At 42.4% G+C, this 19,962-nt stretch overlaps 1 protein-coding gene across 14 annotated transcripts in view; it reads left to right on the top strand.

The window, feature by feature from the left end:
• DOCK9 (dedicator of cytokinesis 9) overlaps nucleotides 1-19,962 on the top strand; it is a 312,141-nt gene that overhangs the window by 120,278 nt on the left and 171,901 nt on the right. For all 14 annotated transcript variants that reach the window (XM_039482322.1, XM_039482303.1, XM_039482396.1 and 11 more), the window contains exons 6-9: nucleotides 2,552-2,647; nucleotides 4,278-4,412; nucleotides 16,450-16,624; nucleotides 17,876-17,943. In XM_039482322.1, coding sequence (XP_039338256.1) covers nucleotides 2,552-2,647; nucleotides 4,278-4,412; nucleotides 16,450-16,624; nucleotides 17,876-17,943 — 474 coding nt within the window. The remainder of the gene's footprint in view (nucleotides 1-2,551; nucleotides 2,648-4,277; nucleotides 4,413-16,449; nucleotides 16,625-17,875; nucleotides 17,944-19,962) is intronic.

The raw sequence follows: 19,962 nt of genomic DNA, 5'->3' as shown, positions 1-19,962 counted from the left end.
GGGCTCAGGCCCTCAGTCGGGCTGAGCCGGAAATCAGTCTCTTTAGCCCGGGCCCTAGCTCCGGGCAGGGCGCCAACGGTAAGGTAGGGCTTAGGCCCGCAGGCCGGGGCCGAGCGAACAAACAATCTAATTAGCCCGGGCCCTAACTCAGGGCGGGCGACAGCCCTACAGTTTCAGGCTCAGACCCTCAGGTAGGGGCCGAGCAAATAATCAGTTCAATATCTAACCCCCGGCCCTCAGTCAGGGCGGGGCAGCAAACTACTTTCAAGCAGAGTTCCAGTTCTCAGGCAGGGGCTGAGCAAACAGTCAATACTTTACCACCCTGCCTTAATTTAGGGCTCAGGCCAGACCCTACCGTTCAGGGTTCAGACCCTTAGGCAGGGGCTGAGCAAACAGTCAATACAGAAGCCCAGGCCCTTGGGCAGGGCGGGGCAGCAAGCAGTTCAGGGCTCAGGCCCTTAGGCAGGGGCTGAGCAGACACTGAGGTAAGTCCAGGCTCCTACGCCTGAGCGTTGGGGTGAGGGGGAGACTGCCACCCGTGAGTGAGGGTGGCAGGGGGGACGCAGGCCCACCCACTCCACTGCGTCCCAGCCCGGGCCCTAACAGCGGCAGTCAGTCTGCTGCTGTGTCAGTGGGGATCCTGGCCGCAACACACTGACATTGGCTCGGGGTCTGCTGCAGCCAGACTAGGGTCGGCTACCCCCGGGCCACTTCCAATCTCCCCCTCCATTGGTACCTGTGTATCCCCAGCGTCTTCCGCAGTGTCCCACACCATGAGCTCCTCAGGGTACGGAGCGCTGGGTAAGCCGGGCTGCTTACTGGGCAAGGGGAAGCTCAGGCAGCTCCTCTGGGTACCGGGTGCGGGGAAGCTCAGGCAGCTCCTCAAGATACCGGGCGCGGGGAAGGCCCGGCCAGTCCTCCTCAGGGTAGCGAGCACGGGGCAGGCTCGGCCCAGCGGGAGCTCGGGCACCAGCGTCTGGCTTCTCCGGTGGCCAGCGGTCAACTGAGCGCTGGCGCTGGGCATTTATACTTCCTGTCCCGCCCCTTGACTTCCGGGGCCGGGAACAGGTGGCGGTGGCTCCGCCCACTTCGGCGTCCATTCTGGCTCGACCGTCTCAGGTGCGGCTGGGAGCCAGGCCGCCTCGCTACACATGCCCACTTGATAGCTGGCTTACTTCTTGATATCCAAATATGTTACAAAGAGTATTTTCCTCCTCTCTGTGCCATTCTAGAGGGCTGAAACTACTCTTTCTAGTCCCCATTCATTCATTCTTTTGTCCTACCAGAATGGGTTATCTCAACTTAATATGTGATGCAACCCTTTAAGATCATTCAAGCTTCAGCTAGCAGTGACTTTATTTAACAGTGCTTCTTGTTTGGTGCTTGTTACATTTGTGCTCCTTAGAATGTTCTGGTTTAAAATTAATTTTTGGGTGCAATTCAAGGTTTTGGTTTTAAACCCAAAAGCCCTTGATAGCTTGGGTTCTTTTTATCTGAGGTACCTCATCTCTTGTGTTACACTGGGACAACTGATGTCATCTGCGACACTCAAGTTTGCAGTCCCTAAAGCTTTGTATATCTGAAGAATTTTCCAGGCATTCTCACATGCATCTTGGTGAGGGAGGGATAGCTCAGTGGTTTGAGCATTGGCCTGCTAAACCCAGGGTTGTGAGTTCAATCCTTGAGGGGGCCACTTAGGGATCTGGGGCAAAAATCAGTGCTTGGTCCTGCTAGTGAAGGCAGGGGGCTGGACTTGATGACCTTTCGAGGTCCCTTCCAGTTCTAGGAGATAGGTATATCTCCAATTCCCTCTTCCCCTCCCCCCCCAGTTTGTGCTATGTGAAAACAAATCAGGCCCATGCTCCTTCTGGTATTCATTTAAGTCCTGGGTCATAATCTTCCAAGCAATTAATGGGTCAAGCCCTATTTACATTTACAACGTATTTTCATCCATGAATCCTTGAATCCTATGCTCCTGTCTCATGGACTTTCAATATTCATTGTTCCAAAGTGTGTGAAAGCTGGGGACAAATCATTTATGGTGGAGGGGATCCACCTGTGGCATGAATTTCCAGAGGAAATAAATGAATCTGTGGTGTGACCATCTTTAGGAAATGCTGCAAAACCTTCCTCTTTGACAAAACCTTTCCACCATAACAAGAATGACATTCCACAACACTGACATACACTCCCTCCTCCCAAAACAACAACAAATTAGACCTGAAACTAAAATTAAAAAAAAAAAACAACCCTACCCAAGCAAAGTTTCTATACCCTGCAAATAGAAAACAATCAGGATTCATGAAATGCACTAAGGACTTAACTATTGCTAATGGATTTTATGTGAAAGGTGCTTAGATACAATGGTAATGGGCAACAGTATAAAATCCTAAAATGGAGTTTTGAAGATTGTTGTGATAATTGGGCTACAGATTTACCCTAATTGTAAGTTCAATTGTAAAAAGTATATGAAAGTTCATAAAGTGTTACGATAACCTATAACAACAACTGTTGATGGAAAGCAGTTTCAGTTTGTGCAATTTTGTTTTAGGATGCAGCATCTCTAGGATCTCAGAAGGGTGGGATAACTAAACAAGGATGGCTGTACAAAGGCAATATGAATAGTGCAATCAGTGTAACTATGAGGGTAAGTTTACTAACATCCTGTGCCACACTAAAAGATGACTGTTTATAGATATTTACTATTTCAGTATGATTCTTCTCTGAAAAGTAGATGTGTATACTTTCCTTTTGTTAAAAAGAACATAGGGTGAAGAAGGGGAAGCTTCTGCTTACCTTATAGTAGCAAAATATAAAATTAAGCAGAGAAGACTCCTGAAGACATGCACTCTTAAAGTAGGTCTCCTAAGAAAGTAGGTGTCATTTTTACAGTCACTTTCAGAACTCCATGATGCACTTTCTATAGTAACTTCAGAATATAACCTTAAAATCCATTGTCATTCATATTATTATTTATATAATGTATGTTTTATACGTGTTTAGTTTTTAAGTGCTGGGTCTGATTTAAAAATGTCTTTAAACTTACAACCAATATCATGATACCATTCATAAATTGCTCCCTCCCATCCCTATTTTTTCAGTATAACGAAACTTTCCCCTGTTGGAAAATTAAATGGATGTAATTTTATTGTAATATTTATATAGGTTTAACAGAAAAAAAATTCTGTCTTTAAGGTATGTGTACTGATGGTATATTACATAATTAAAACAAGTACAATAACTCCTCACTTAACATCCTCTCAGTTAACGTTGTTTCATTTATGGACGCTGACCTATTAGAGAACATACTCCTTTAAAGTCCTGCAATGTTCCCTTATAACAGGGGTCAGCAGCCTTCGGCACACGGCCCATTAGGGTAATTTGCTGGCAGGCTGCGAGACGTTTTGTTAACTGTCACCAGGCACGGCCCTCTGGCCCCTGGCTTCCCGCAGCTCTCATTGGCCGGGAAAGGTGAACTGTGGCCAGTGGGAGCTATGGGGGGCTGTGCAGACGGACAGTCAATGTAAACAAAACGTCTTGTGGTCCGCAAGGGGATTACCCTGATGGGCCACATGCAAAGGTTGCCAATCCCTGCCTTACAACATTGTTTGGCTCCCCCCGCGCTGCCCGCCAGGTGTTGCAGCAGGGGAGCGGAGTGGGCACGCGAGGGTTTACCCCATTTCATCCACGTGGCGCTCCTGCGCGGAGTGAGATGGGGTGTGGGGGCTTGCCCCATTCCACCCACCCAGGGCTTCTGCATTGGGGCGCAGGGACTTGCCCTGTTCCACCTGCCCGGGGCTCCTTCTGGGGAGCGGGCAGGAACCCTGCTCCCCAGTTGGATTGCCAGGTGGGTGGAATGGCCAAGCCCCCGTGCCCTCACCCCGCCCCCCCCTCAGGAGCCTTGGGTGGGCGGAGTGGGGCAAGCCCTCACGCCCACACCCTGCTACGCCCCTGCCTCAACCGAGCTTCACAATCATCATTGGTGAGTACAATATTGTTTGTTTAAAATTATTTAAAACCTATACCGTATATGTATTCATAATGTCTTTCGTCTGGCGAAAAAAATTTCCCTGGAACCTAGCGCCCTCCCGACCCCCCTTACATTAATTCTTATAGGGAGCTTGGATTTGCTTAACATTGTTTTGCTTAAAGTTGTATTTTTCACGAACATAACTAGGATGTTAAGTGAGGCGTATGGTACGGATTTTAAGTGTATGAATTTTGAAATATGAAATTAATAGTACTGCTGTTAACGTGTTGGTTTTTTTTTTAACTAGTCATTTAAGAGAAGATTTTTCCACTTACTCCAACTTGGTGATGGATCATATAATCTCAATTTCTACAAAGATGAGAAAATATCTAAAGAGCCAAAAGGATCAATATTTTTGGATTCTTGTATGGGGGTGGTTCAGGTAAATATAACTGCACAGTCTGTTTTTTACATATTGTGTGTGTAGATGATGAATTTTAGACCAGAATTTTTCAAAAATCTACGCAATTATCCTGGGATATAATTATTAAACACATAATGCATACATTTTAAATAGTCACAGAAACAGACAGGTGCGCTACATGTTAGGAAGAAAAGTAGTTAGATTTTGTAGGTTGTGTTTTAAATTTTCAAAGTGATTGTTTCTGAAAATGGACAAAGTCACTGATTTATGCAATGTGTTTATAAGAAACACATGGAGGCAAGCTGCAAGACAAATACATGAAGAAAGCATGGAAAATTAATGAAAGCATAACATTAAGTTCTATTACATTTGTGTAGTTACATGGGCTGTAAAATGTTTTGCATAGCTTCTTGTGTGGGATTTTAGTTGTGGGAGTTGTATCATATTCACAGCCACCCTTCCAGATGCTTTCACTTGACCTTTTTACTTTTTAAAAATAGATGTTTGAAGGAAAAGATATAACTCTTTGGCCAAAAAGTTTTGCTAGTAGCAAGTGCCAGAGGATTGTTTTCATGGAGTTGTCTTATATGTTTACAGTACAGCATGTATCTGTTTTGTTAGGCAGAGCAGACCTGGAGACAACTGGGTTTTTAAGCTCTTAGCATTAATTACTAAATCTGGACATAGTAACCTTAGTGGAAAGAATACATCTATAAATTATTTTGTATATGTATTTCCTTTCTTCCTTGCATGAACTTGTATAGAGGCTTAAAAAGTTCCACCCAAAATTATTTTCCAAATAGCACAAAAAATATTTGAATAAATCGATAATTTAAACTTGTCTATAAAAGCCTTGTAGTTGTAACACATTTACTTATGCATCAAGTCGATCAGATATAGTGATTTACCAATATTATCTTGGCTTAGAAAGTTAGTCCTGGGTAAACCTACTGAAACTGTAGATTGGTTCAAATTTAAATAGAACATGGCAGATAGACATCTGGTCACGATGCCCTCTTAGCAATGTACCTCTTATTCACTCTTTCCCTGCCTTTCTGTAACTCTTTGTCACCCGTGACTTAGATGATGATAAATTCTAGCTCGTTGTGCCAATGCTGGGCCTGAAGCCGTAAACAACAAGTCCCTTTCACTGATTCTCATTATGGTACTGTGATATAGATGACAGGGTGCAGTCTAGAATATTCCATAATTCATAGCATGGTGGAGCACTAAGATTCAGTAGGAAGCAGTTGGCAGTGGAGGAGGCACATGAGCCCACTAGGAACAGATGGGCTTGAATTTCTCACCATGAATGTATATTGTGCAGAGGGAAGTGTCAAAGAGCACACACAATATAGGGAAGGAAAGGTTGCCCACCAAGTGACATGTTTCTCCTCCCTTTCAACCAAACTCTTTCGTTCCTCACTCTTTGGCCCCAGTGACTTAAACTGAAATCTGAGTGCATTGTCCTGCCCCCCAGTTAGTGTGTGTAAAAAAATCTCAGCATCCTAATCTTTAGATTCCAAAGGACAGAAATAGTTCATAAATATGAGAGCAGAGTTTTTCTTCTTGCTTTAGTCAAGATTATTAGTATTTACCATTATAAAGTTTTTGACCATTAGAAACTAACATAAAATCAAACTAAGATGAAATTTGATCTGCAGCAAATTCCTCTTCCCTCCTGAACTTTTCCAACAAAGGTCCTCACTGTGTTTTTTGTGAATGACTGAGGAGCCTCTACTTTTGCCCATTCTACAGTATCTTCCCTTGAAATTCTATCTCAGGGTCTCATCTCTGTAGTTCAGGAGCCTTGGATAGGAGTTCCTTATGGAGTGCTTAAGCACTTTTGTTCAAAGGGTTACTCTCATATTCTTGCTGCCTTTATTCCTCCATTTCCCTGTTGCACCTAAGGTTGTAAGCCTGTAGACTTTTTTTTTAAGTTATACTAGAATAAGGGGGAAAAAAAACTTTTATAGACACTAAAAATCATAAACTCAGTAAAGACACTGGATATTATGGCCCATTATAACCATCTGCAACCCATTAACCCACTGTTAATCTATGATTGCAGAGGTGTTAACAGCCCACTTCACTTTGAGTGGTTTCTTGCAACATGTGTTAAACCTGTATACTTAACAGTGTGTTCCACCTTGTATTTAGCTGTGACACTCTAAATACTTTTCCTGGACCCGAAGAAGAGCACTGTGTAAGCTTGAAAGCTTGTCTCTTTCACCAACAGAAGTTGGTCCAATAAGATAGTACCTCATCCACCTTGTCTCACAAACAAAATACTTAGTTAAGGTTGCTCTTAGCAATAAACTAAATAATAAATTAGGAAATACAAAGTTAAGGACTAAAAGGATGCAAAAATGAGCACTCTGAAGTTCGGAAATGCCTGAATGAACATTGCCCATGCAACCTTAATTTCCCACCTTGTGTGTATGCATTCTGATATAGTTTTTAATTACACACAGAAGTGACTATCTATATGAAAATTTTGGTGTAAGTGGTTTGTCCAGCATCACGTAAGAACTCAATAGCTGGAGCAGGTATAGAATCCAAGTCTCCAGAGCAGCATTTAACTGCCTTAATCATGAGGCTGTTCTTTCTCTTTCTGCAGTCTCCTGCCTCATTCACTACAAACCTTCCACCTTCTGCAGCAAAAGAGGCAGGGATCCTACAAACAACATACTCCTTCACTCCAAATCTCTGAATGATCCTCAGAGTAGATCCATCCTGTACGCTGAATGAACTAGGGGTCTTGTGTGTATTTAAAAAAAAAAAATCTTTAAATACATTATCATAATGCATACTTAGAAGAGGGCTGAATTAAAGTTGCATGGGCAACATTCATTCTGGCATTTCTTAACAAGTGTTTCTTGTAACCTTTTAATTATTTCCTGATTTTATGGTTTAGTTTATTAATAAAAGCAAACTTAATTAATGTTAAACAAAATTTGTGAATGTTCTTAGTTTTTAAATTGAAAATATTTTATATATGTACTGTTTAAATAAGGCACTTGCAAATGTTTTGTCTTCAATGTATGTTTTATCGTCATTGTCTGTGATGTTCCTTATTTTACCACTGTCATGTTGACCAATGTTTTGAAAGTAAACTATATTCATGAACAAAACTTCAGTTTCACTGAAACTTCTAAATAATAATTCTTTTAAATTATGTAACGAGTGAATAGACACACTTCTATAATTTCCTGGTTTTTTTCATGTAAATATTAAAAAAGCTATAGCCCCAGTTTGTAAGAAGCATATAAACAATATATATGAAAAGGAGGTGTAATTTTCTTATTTTCATGTAACCCTTTTTGAGGAAAGTAGCAAACAATTACCCTTTTAAAAGAAATCATGTAACTTATACAGTACAAAAAAAAGGAGTTCAGTGCGAGGTTCTGGAAACACAGTATGCTTTCATGACAGTTCTCCTGTGACCCTTCTTTGTAATAATGTTAGTGTAGTCTGATGTAAATCAGTTATCACAGTCAGCTGTTGCTATGACAACCCTGGCCCTAGTGATACTTCCCAGAATGCAGTGAACTGGAGTGAGTGTGTGACTGATAATCTGTGATGTCTCAGTACTGCTGCTCAGGAAGTGGCAGAGGACAGTAATTGTGCATTGTGTGTGTGCGGGGGAAGGGAGAGGCAAAAATCAGGGTTTTCTGGTGTTCCAGTTTCCCCAAATTTCCTGAAAACAACATTCAGACAAAATACACACTGGAGACGATACCATACATAATTATTAATGGCTGAAATTTGGAAATTCCTCATGGCATGTTTACAAAAAAGGCTTCTGTAAAAAGGTGAAACAGACGTACAGAAACTGTAAAATAGAAAATTCTGACACAACTTTAACTATTGTCTTGCTACTGGGAGACTAAAACATATATTTACCAGTTTAAGATTTGCACTTTTGACTCATGCAAGTTTATAATCAATTAAATTGCACAAGACATTCATCCATACTAATTTGTCTTGGTACTTTGGATTTAAAGGCCACTAACTAACTAAACTAACAGTAAAATATCAAAAACATGAAATCTCTCATCAATACCCACTTTTGCTGAGAAGCCAGGAAGAAATCAACCAATAGCTCAGTTAAAAAGCAGTTTTGGGAGCTGGAGGAAAAAAAACCTTTCATATTATTTTGGACCATCAGGTTGTGCAGACAGTGGCCCTGTGTAGATGTATGGTTTTATTCCTATTAATCTTGTCCTGCCTCCCCTGTTGCCTACAATAATTTGCTGTATGCACTTGATGCATTTTAGTATTTGTTTTGCAGTATTATCTAGAGGCCCAGTTGGGGAACATGTCCTCAGTTCGATAGGAACTGTATGCTCATATGCTGAAAAGACAGTCCATAACTCAAAGAACTTATCTGCAACAAATCCTGCAAAGACGCCTTTGCATGTTTAACTTAATGCACTATGAGTAGTCCCATTGAAATTAATAGGAGTATTCAGGCATGTGCTTAACTTTACACACTGAGTCTTTGTAGCATAGGGGCACAGAGTACTTGTTTCAAATCAGATATTCTTTGTAGCAGGGACTGGATCCTTCTGTGTGTTTGTACAGTGCTTTCCACAATGGACTCCCAATCCTGAGTATGGCCTTTGGGGTGCAACCAAAACACAAATTTTAAAAATGAGTTGTAAACCCAAACTTAAAATAATCAAAACCAAGTTTGCTTTATTTATGAAATTTGTAAGGAGCACATTCCAACTGCTTTAACCTTATCAGCTCTTGTATTAGTGAGAAAAATCTTGGTGAGCCCATGTTGCAATGTTTTTCAATTAACTGTATAAAAACGTTGAGAATAGAGATGAAATATTCCTTTAGTACATACATAATATTGATAGGTGACATGCAGCAAATGGACTATTGGTCCATATAATATGCAGTTCAACCACTTAAATAAACATACAAATAATCTAATCCAAATGAGTCAATTGTTTTTAGTCTCTTAGGTTAATGCCCAGCAAACTAAGGCCCAGGTCATTCCCTCTGATTAAAAAACACTGAGAGGTTTCTGAAATCTTTACAAAGATCCCCTCAGAGTTCCTCCCAAATTATTTCATTGTATGTCTCTTCCCCTCCCTTACCAGTGCTTGCCACAAAACAGACCAAAAGAGCACATCCAGAAACGTGGCATATTCCAGGGCATCTTGCAAGAGGGCAGGTGTCATCTGTAGGGGGGCGCTGTTGCACTGGCTCTGGACCCCAGCATCCTTCCCCCATCCTTGGTAAAGAAGGAGGAAGAAACTACTTATATATTTTTATTCTCCTTCACTCATATCCTGGTGACCTGCACAGCTCAGGATAGAATAGGACGTGGCCTTAAACTGTGGTCATTGTCAAGAAAGTGACTTTTTAAAAAATGGTAGCATGTTAGTCAACAGAGCTGCTGCCTCTGTTTATCTCTAGTTGTATCTATTTACTTTCATAACAGAAATAAAGTTTTACTGTTAACTTTTTAGAGCCAGCACAGCTATGAGAAAGTTAATTCTTTTCTGGCTCATATATTAACATAATCGTTAATTAAGCAGATTCTGCCAATCACACTTGTGCTACATCTCTGAAGACTATAAGATTGGGTAGATGCAATTGAAGGCACTTGAGAATTTGGACTGCAAATTCTTAATTACTAACAGGAATGTACGACAAGAAAAGACCAGAACTTGACTTTTAGGTACCACACTGATTTGAGCTTGTAAAATAAGTCATACAAGTCTGGATCTTGAAGTTATGAAGGTACAATTAAATTTGGGAACCCTATGTCACTATCCAACGAAGTGGGCATTCACCCACGAAAGCTCATGCTGCAAAACGTCTGTTAGTCTATAAGGTGCCACAGGATTCTTTGCTGCTTTTACAGAACCAGACTAACACGGCTACCTCTCTGATACTTGACACCATGCAAGGCACTGCTTTTAGCCGTATGGAGTGGAAATCCATCAACCTCATGAAGAAACTTGCACAAATACAGACGGATATCATCTTCCTTTCCAAATGCAAACGGATGGACATCATACCTAATGGACTAAAGGTAAAAAATCCACTGCTATCTACATACTACACAGACCACAGTGAGAGATTATGCCATACTCTATCAAAGAAACTGAGGAACCACCTGATCAGCATCCTATACAGCAAACAGGAAAACATAAAAAAAGAGCTCTCCAACCTGGAGACTCTCATCTATAACCAAACTTCCATACAAACGGACTTAACTAAAATAAGACAGGAGATCTACATTACTGACTTCACCTCTCTAGAAAGGAAAAAGGACTGTAAGCTGTCTAAACTCCTACCTGCCACATGGGGCCACAACCGTGGTACCCCTAACCCACCCAGCAATATCGTCAATCTATCCAACCACACACTCAGCCCAGAAGAACAGTCTGTCCTATCTCGGGGACTCTCCTTCTGCCCTGCCACCCCCACCAACATGATACAGTTCTGCGGCGATCTGGAAGCCTACTTTCGCCGTCTCCGACTCAAAGAATACTTTCAGGACAACACTGAACAGTGCACTGATACAGTTACCCTCCCACCAACAGCACAAGAAGAAGAACTCCACATGGACTCCTCCTGAGGGTCGAAATGACAGTCTGGACCTATACATTGATTGCTTCCGCCGACATGCACAGGCAGAAATTGTAGAAAAACAACATTGCTTGCCTCACAACCTAAGTCGTGCAGAACACAATGCCATCCACAGCCTCAGAAACCATTCTGACATTATAATCAAAGAGGCTGATAAAGGAGGTGCTGTTGTCATCATGAACAGGTCTGACTACCAAAAGGAGGCCGCCAGACAACTCTCCAATACCAAATTTTACAGGCTACTTCCCTCAGATCCCACTGAGGAATACACTAAGAAACTGCACCATCTACTCAGGACACTCCCTACACTAACACCAGAACAAATCCACATACCCTTAGAGCCCCAACGAGGGTTATTCTATCTACTACCCAAGATCCACAAACCTGGAAATCCTGGACGCCCCCATCATCTCGGGCATTGGAACTCTCACTGAAGGACTGTCTGGATATGTGGACTCTCTGCTCAGACCCTATCTCCGTGACGCTACTGATTTCCTGAGGAAACTACAATGCATTGGTGACCTTCCAGAAAACACCATCCTAGCCACCATGGATGTAGAGGCTCTCTACACAAACATCCCCCACACTGATGGAATACAAGCTGTCAGGAATAGTATCCCTGATGATGCCACAGCACAACTGGTTGCTGAGCTCTGTGCCTTTATCCTCACACACACATATTGTCATCAAATTTGAAATAGTTATCTCCAGATCAGTGGCACCGCTATGGGCACCCGCATGGCCCCACAATATGCCAATATTTTTATGGCCGACCTGGAACAACGCTTGCTCAGCTCCCGTCCACTCACACCCCTTCCCTACCTACGCTACATTGATGACATCTTCATCATCTGGACCCATGGGAAGGAGACTCTGGAAAAATTCCACCACGATTTCAACAGCTTCCACCCCTCCATCAACCTCAGCCTGGACCAATCTACACGGGAGGTCCACTTCCTAGACACCACGGTGCTAATAAGTGATGGTCACATTAACACTACCCTATACCGAAAACCTACCGACCGCTATGCCTACCTTCATGCCTCCAGCTTCCATCCCGGACACACCACAAGATCCATTGTCTACAGCCAAGCACTGAGGTACAATCGTATCTGCTCTAACCCCTCAGACAGAGACCAACACCTAGAAAATCTCCACCAAGCATTCTCAAAACTACAGTACCCACACGAGGAAATAAGGAAACAGATCAAGAGAGCCAGATGTGTACCCAGAAGCCTCCTACTGCAAGACAAACCCAAGAAAGAAACCAACAGGACTCCACTGGCCATCACATACAGTCCCCAGCTCAAACCTCTCCAACGCATCATCAGGGATCTACAACCCATCCTGGACAATGTTCCCACACTTTCACAGGCCTTGGGTGGCAGGCCAGTCTTCGCCCACAGACAACCTGCCAACCTGAAGCATATTCTCACCAGTAACTGCACACCGCACCATAGTAACTCTAGCTCAGGAACCAATCCATGCAACAAACCTCGATGGCAACTCTGCCCACATATCTACACCAGTGACACCATCACAGGACCTAACCAGATCAGCCATACCATCACCGGTTCATTCACCTGCACGTCCACCAATATAATATATGCCATCATATGCCAGCAATGCCCTTCTGCTATGTACATCCGCCAAACTGGACAGTCTCTAAGGAAAAGGATAAATGGACACAAATCAGATATTAGGAATGGCAATATACAAAAACCTGTAGGAGAACACTTCAACCTCCCTGGCCACACAATAGCAGATCTTAAGGTGGCCATCCTCCAGCAAAAAAACTTTAGGACCAGACTTCTAAGAGAAACTGCTGAGCTTCAATTCATTTGCAAATTTGACACCATCAGTTTAGGATTAAACAAAGACTGTGAATGGGTTGCCCACTACAGAACCAGTTTCTCCTCCCTTGGTTTTCACACCTCAACTGCTAGAACAGGGCCTCATCCTCCCTGATTGATCTAACCTCGTTATCTCTAGCTTGCTTCTTGCTTATATTTACCTGACCCTGGAAATTTCCACTCTTGCATCCGACGAAGTGGGCATTCACCCACAAAAGCTCATGCTGCAAAACGTCTGTTAGTCTATAAGGTGCCACAGGATTCTTTGCTGCTTTTACAGAACCAGACTAACACGGCTACCTCTCTGATACTATGTCACTATACCTCAGTGAGTCACCATTGAGAATACCAAATTCAGGACAGACCTCTGAGAAATAGGTCAGACTCCCCACAAACTGATGGTTATTCTATCATTAGATTATACCAAGCTAGTAACAAAAATGAACTTCTGTCTCACCACACTGGTTAACAAGAAGCCAAAAATGCAGTCTCCTTAGGCATTCTAGCTCTTGGCTCAGCACCCAGACACTAGACTTTGATGAGTGGTTACTGAAAACCTATTTCATCAAATACAGGGTCCTTCTAATTCCAAGAAACAAATTGCATCAAATATAGGGTCCTTCCAATCCCACTTAGCCAGGTCAATATATAACTTAGATCTTCTTTTCTATGTGGATTCCAGATGTGGGTGCATATGCATGCCATGTGCTAGAGCTGGAACTGCTCGTAGTAGTGTCTCTTGACAGGCACGTGCGACATGTGTCAGCCGTGTGATTCATCCTAGGCTTTAAGAGTCTGTGTGGGTCGACACCACTCCAGTTCCCTCTTACTCCTGCATGGCTAGAATCAGAACTGCTGCTCCTCGGTGCTCTTAGCTTGCTAAGAGCTCGTCCATTCTTTCTATAAATAGTTTTTCTAGTTGTATATTGTTGTCTGACAGTTTTTAGTCATTTAGATCTCCTCTGTTGGACTTTTTTCCTTTTGCGGGGCACTCCACCATCCTGGGGACTGTGTCCCGGCAAGCTGGTTCAAAAGGTGTTCTACATGCCAGCGCTCCTTCTCTGTGAGTGACAAGCACCAGTGCTGTCTCTATTGTTGTGATGAAGCCCATGTTGGAGCCAGCTGCTCCATCTGCTGCTCATTCCTACCTCAGACTCGGGAAGCTAGGGAACTTCTCCTTGTCAATCGCCTGGTGGAGGAGGCGCAATCGGATCTGGCACTGACAGATCTGCCAGAGTGATGCCCGGTGTGACTTTCTCATGTACACCGAGATCCTAGGGCTCTGATTCTGAGTTGGAGTTGTCATCTTCCCGCTCCACATCACCCGATGAGGTTTGGGGGCTGCCAATGGTCATAGTGGTGGTAAACAACAGGGCCCAGTAGGGAAGATTCAAGTCTACCCCCAAGGTCAAAAACTCCAAGCAGGTGGATCTTCTGGGCAGGAAGATCTATACCTCATTGTCCTTACAGATGATGATCGCAAATCAACAGGTTTTGCTGGTCAAGTATGATTTCCTTAATTGGTCAGTATGGCTCAATTCAAGGACAGTTGCCCAAGACCTGACTTGAGAAGTTCCAGGAGTTCATTGAAGAAGGCTGCTTGATGGCCAAAATGTCCTTGCATTCTGCCCTGGGTGTTGTGGACACCTCAGCTAGGTTTGTGGCCGTGGCGGTAACTGTGAGGAGGACTTCCTGGTTGCAAAACATCTGGGATCATTCTGGATGGCCAGTAATTCATTGAGGACTTGCCCTTTGATAGCCGAGTCTTGTTCTTGGACAAGAATGACACTTTGCATTCCTTCAAGATTTCCAGGGCTACCTTGAGGTCCTTGGGAGTGTACCCTTGGAAGAGGGATATATCCCACAAGAGGAAACAGTTGGGCTGAAGCTGAGGACTCCACATGCCCTCCCTTGGCACAGGGCAAGCATCATTTTGACTCCTTTGTCCAGAGCATTGGTCCAGTCGTTACTCCACCCAGTTGTTCCCCCACCCCTTTGAGGATAGCCTGGCCTTCTTTTACAATGCTTGGGACTTGATTATCTCCAACAGCTGGATCTTAGACACTGTCAGATTGGGCTGAGCAATACAGTTCCTCCCCATGGCCCCTTCCCCCACCTCCTTCCCCATGGGACACCTCTTATCAGCTCCCCAGAGAAAAAGGATATCTAGGACCTAGGTGGGCCTGTGGACATTGCTGACAAAATTCTTCGATCAAGAGTGCACGGGCTCACACACATTCTGAAGTGGGCCACCCATAGGGACACTGCTTAAAGAAGGAGGAGAGATCGATCGCTTACCTTGTAAAGTGAATAACATGACCTCTCCTTACTTTTTCTGCTGCCAAAACCTCTAGCTTCTCTTTCTAAGAACTTTATGTGATGAGAATAAAGATCTGTGGCATATATTGAAAATGTGGGGACACTGAATTTAATATAAAAATAAAAACAAGGCTATTGTAGTAATTGTATTACTTATAGTCATGTTTAAGTCATTAAATGTAAATTTTTAATTAAAATTAAGCAGCCACAGTATTTCCAGTTGGCTGCACCAGAGAATCCTAGGCTGTTTTTGCAGAATGCAGGTGAAGCTGGCCACGGAGTATATGAAGTCTTGATTATAATTACAGAACAGGTGGCTGCGTTGATTGGGGAAGTGAGGAAGCAAGACTAATTCCCTAACAAATTGCTTATGGAAAAGTACAGCCAAAAGAGGGCATTAAAAAAGTTGACTTACGACTGTAACAGATCACTCCTCTTGGTCTTTACTTGCCAGTGTGTCAAGGGCTCTCATACCTAAAATGTTAGCGAGGTGGTTTCATGCTTCTGAACTTTGATCTAAAGACATTCATACAGGTGGGAACTTTTACTATAAGAATTTTATTACTGAAGACATTCACACAATTTAAATAAATACCTGTAGACTGAGATTTTTAGTGCTACCTATTTGCACATTGCATTTGCTTTTAGTTTGAAATCGCCAATAGGGTGATGGTAGGAAACAAAAGCCTAGGTAAATTAAGTTGCTTTCAGTGTTTAGATCAGTGGTGGGCAACCTGCTGCCCGCAAGCTGCATGCGGCCTGACAGGGTAATCCACTGGCAGGCCACCAGACAGTTTGTTTACATTTGCACAGCTGCCCGCAGCTCCCAGTGGCCGCGGTTCACCATTCCCGGCCAGTGGGAGCTGTGGGAAGCGGTGACCAACACGTCCCTGCCGCCCACGCTACTTACACAGCTCCCATTGGCTGGGAACGGCAAACCACGGCTACTGGGAGCTGCGGGCAGCCGTACAAATGTAAACAAACTGTCTAGCGGCCTGCCAGCGGATTACCCTTGTGGGCTGCAGGTTGCTCACCAGTGGTTTAGACTGTCACTACACTATAAAAATCTTTACAAAGATGAAGCAGCAGAAAAAAGGAAGCAAATTTTTTTTTAAAAATTACACTTGTGTTGCAGTATATATATTTTTTTTATCGTAGATGAACCCCAGAAAACATTATGCAAGACTGTTTCCTGCCCTGGTTTATAGAAATGGGGAGGTGAAAAAACTTGGCTAATAAGGAAAGGTCTTTTTATTTTATTGTAGAACAACAAAGTGAAACGTTTTGCTTTTGAACTCAAGATGCAAGACAAGAGTAGTTATCTTCTAGCTGCAGACTGTGAACTGGAAATGGAGGAATGGATAACTACTTTAAACAAAATTCTCCAACTAAACTTTGAAGCTGCAATGCAAGAAAAAAGAAATGGAGAATCTCATGAAGGTAAGTAATATTGTTATTAGTGGCTGTATAATAGATTTATTTGGGCAACATCGATGTAGGTAAAATCCTAAAGTAAGGATTTGTCATGCTTGGCAGCTAGGGCCTTCATCATTTCCGCTTCCTGTAATACTGTAGATCATGGGCCTTCTCCTGCTCTCGTGAAATTAATGAGTTTTGCCATTTCAGCCTTGTTTACATGAGAAAGTTGCACCAGTATAGTTTATACTGATTTATTTAAAACGGTATAACTAAATCCATAATGCACTGCTGTGCATGAACTTGTTTAAGCTACTGCACTTATAACGTATTGTATCCACGCAGCACAGCCCTGTATCTAAGTGCATTACGCTCTGTGTGGGTAACCCAAGGTGCCAAGGGCTATTGCTAGGCTCTATGCATTCTTGCTAATTTTCAGAAGAATGTGGTACTTAGAAGGGATCACGGGAGTTTAAACCTGCTATATCATATAATTCAGTTGGTTCTCAGTAGACAATGCCATTTATGCATGGAGGCCTGAGTGTAGTTGTGATGATACATTTGCAATGAATGTGAGTCACAAATAGAATTTTTTGGACCACTTCAGGCAGCATTTTAGCCCATGGGAGACGGCCCACCCAGTCCAGTTGACCCAGAGACAGTGGAGTGTGTGCAAGTAACTAGACAGATTGCTTCAGGTATGAACTGGGATAGAAATGGGAGGACTAACTGAATTGGTGTAATTATATCAGGATGACAGTGCCTCCTCATGGACCTTACATTGATATATCTCCCTCCAAAATAGTTAAATCAATTGGAAAGCGGTCTGACTTATGATTTAGGTAACAAGATAAACATACAAGACAACTTATCTGTGAACACAAACAGTTTCTGCTGGAAAAAAAAAAGTTACACTGGTATGACTTTCCCATGTATACAAGTCCTTCTTTTAATCAGGCTTGAACCCTGTGTGTATTGTTAGGTAAAGGATTTGGTGTCCATGTGGGAAAAGAAGATACAAACTACTCATTTATGGAATTGCAACAATTGCTTTACACCCTCTAACAAACAGGAAAGAACACAGAAGTCACTGAATCAAAATGAGAAAGTGGGCAATGGCACACAGTTGTCTGCTCTTTATTTTTGTTGATATCAACATTTATTATTGTTGATGAAGTAGTAATTACAGTCATAATGTAGTTGTTGGAAATAAAGTATTTTCCTGAAGTTGTTAATGGCTGTTTAATTTTAAAATTTTCTGTTTTGTAATTGCAGATGATGAACAAAGCAAAATGGAAAGCTCATTATCCAGCATAGATAGCTACTTTCCTGAAATTTCCAAGGTAGTGTATTCCTTTAAAGCTCCTATCAGTGATTGGAATGAAATAAGTGAATCTCATTTTAATAATTATGGAGGCACAAGGTTGGGCTTTTGGTCCAGAAATAATTGGTCAGTTGACTGGTCAGATATTGTCAAATAATGTGAAAAACGGTCAAATATTTTAAAGCACTTATTTAATAAAAAAAAGAGTGAGACTTTGTCTCCAGTAGCCTAAGCTTTAGATAGATACTATTGTGTTAATTTGGATGAAGTATATGGGCCCAATGAGTTAAAGGTGTTAACGTGACCAGTCACTGTCCCACATTAAACATCATTAAACAAGGCTTAGGTTTGGTATACAGAGATCTCAACCTTCTTAATACCATGGCAAACCCACTATAAAATTAATGCCAGAGGTTAGAAATTTATTGTTTTGAAACACAAAAGGAAAGGAATCAAAATCACGAAAAGAGCTTTGAAACTGAAATTGATTGACTATTGGAGAAAGGTGTGGTAGGTGAGGTAATATCTTTTATTGGACCGACTTCTGTTGGTGAAGGAGAGACAACTAAAATACAAGATTACAGCTAAAATACAATACAGATTGTTTAGCAAAAGAAGCTAACATGTTGTAAGAGGCAGTTAGCACCTCTGAAATTGCAAGATGAAGGAGGGTTAGTGGATTAGAGATTGTTATAATAAGCCATAAGTCTAGTGTCTTTATTGAGTCCATGATTTTTAGTGCCTATAAAGTTATGAACGTAAGCTCCCAGGCTCATCTTTTGAAGGTGTTGTGCAGATTTCCTTTGAAGATGAGGACTGAGAGGTCAGATATGGAGTGATTGTTTTGTGGAAATGTTTGCCCCATTGGTGATATGGAGTTTCTTTTATCATTTTTCTGTGTGAGTTCATTTGAGAGAGTAGTCATTGGTTTCACCCACATTGTTGCTATTGGGTCATTTGATGCATTGGAAGAGGTACACTACATGTGAGGCATGTGTAGGATGCATGGATCTTGAAAGGACTGTTGGGGGCGTTAATGATCATCATAGCATTGGAGATATGTCTGCAGGTTTTGCATGTGATTAGGGCAGGGTCTGGTGCCTCTTTGAGTTGGTGGGTCCTGGACTATGGGGAGCTTGCTTCTGATGATGATCTTGGAGAGGTTGAGAGGTAATTTGAAGGCCAGAAGAGGGGGGGTCAGGAAATATTTTCTTTAGAATGTGATCCCCATCGAGTATGGATTGTAATTGTTTAATGAAACCCTGTGTGGTGGAAGATGAGAACCAGTGATGTGTGGTTGGAGGTTCTCTTGGGGTATTTGTGTGGCCCATTCCATGATGTAATTCACTTCTCTGGGGGAGTGTCCTTGTTGGGTGAAGAGGGTTTTAAATATGTTAAGGTGTTTATGCTGGATCTTCTCCTCAGAGCATATTTTATATCATCGGAGTGCCTGGTTGTGGACAACAAATTGCTTGGTAAGTTTGGGGTGGTTACTGGATCTGTGATATTAGGTGTGGTGATCCCGGAGTTACTTGTATATAGTTGTCTGTAGCGCTCCATTGTTGAAGCTGATCATGGTGTCCCGGAAGATGGTGCTAGCGTGGGAGTGTTCTAGAGAGAGTTTGATGGATGCATGGTGGTGGTTAAAGTTGTATTGGAAGTCTGTGAAGGAGTTTAGGTCGTCTATACAGAAGACAAAAATTTTATCACTGTATCTCAGGTATATGATTGGTTTTGTGGTGCATTTGTCCAGAAATTCTTCCTTTAGATCACCCATCAAGAGGCTGGCATATTGGGGAGCCATACTAGTACCCACGTTTGTTCCCATGGTTTGGACAAAGTGTTTGTTGTTGAAGGTAAAGTTGTTAGGGTGAGGAGAAATGGCTGAATTTGGCAATATGTTTGGGGTGGATAATTTTGTGTTTTTCCATGGTCTTGTGGATATTTGAGGTGGGATGCGATGCTGTTATGAGGGGTGTTAGTGTGTAGGGAGGTCATTGACATTCATGGTGGCAAGTACGGTATTCTGAGGGAGGTT

Source organism: Mauremys reevesii, linkage group 1, assembly GCF_016161935.1.
Source record: "Mauremys reevesii isolate NIE-2019 linkage group 1, ASM1616193v1, whole genome shotgun sequence".
Taxonomy (NCBI): domain Eukaryota; kingdom Metazoa; phylum Chordata; order Testudines; family Geoemydidae; genus Mauremys; species Mauremys reevesii.
Note: the sequence above shows the minus strand (reverse complement) of the source record. Positions and strands in the feature narration are given on the sequence as shown.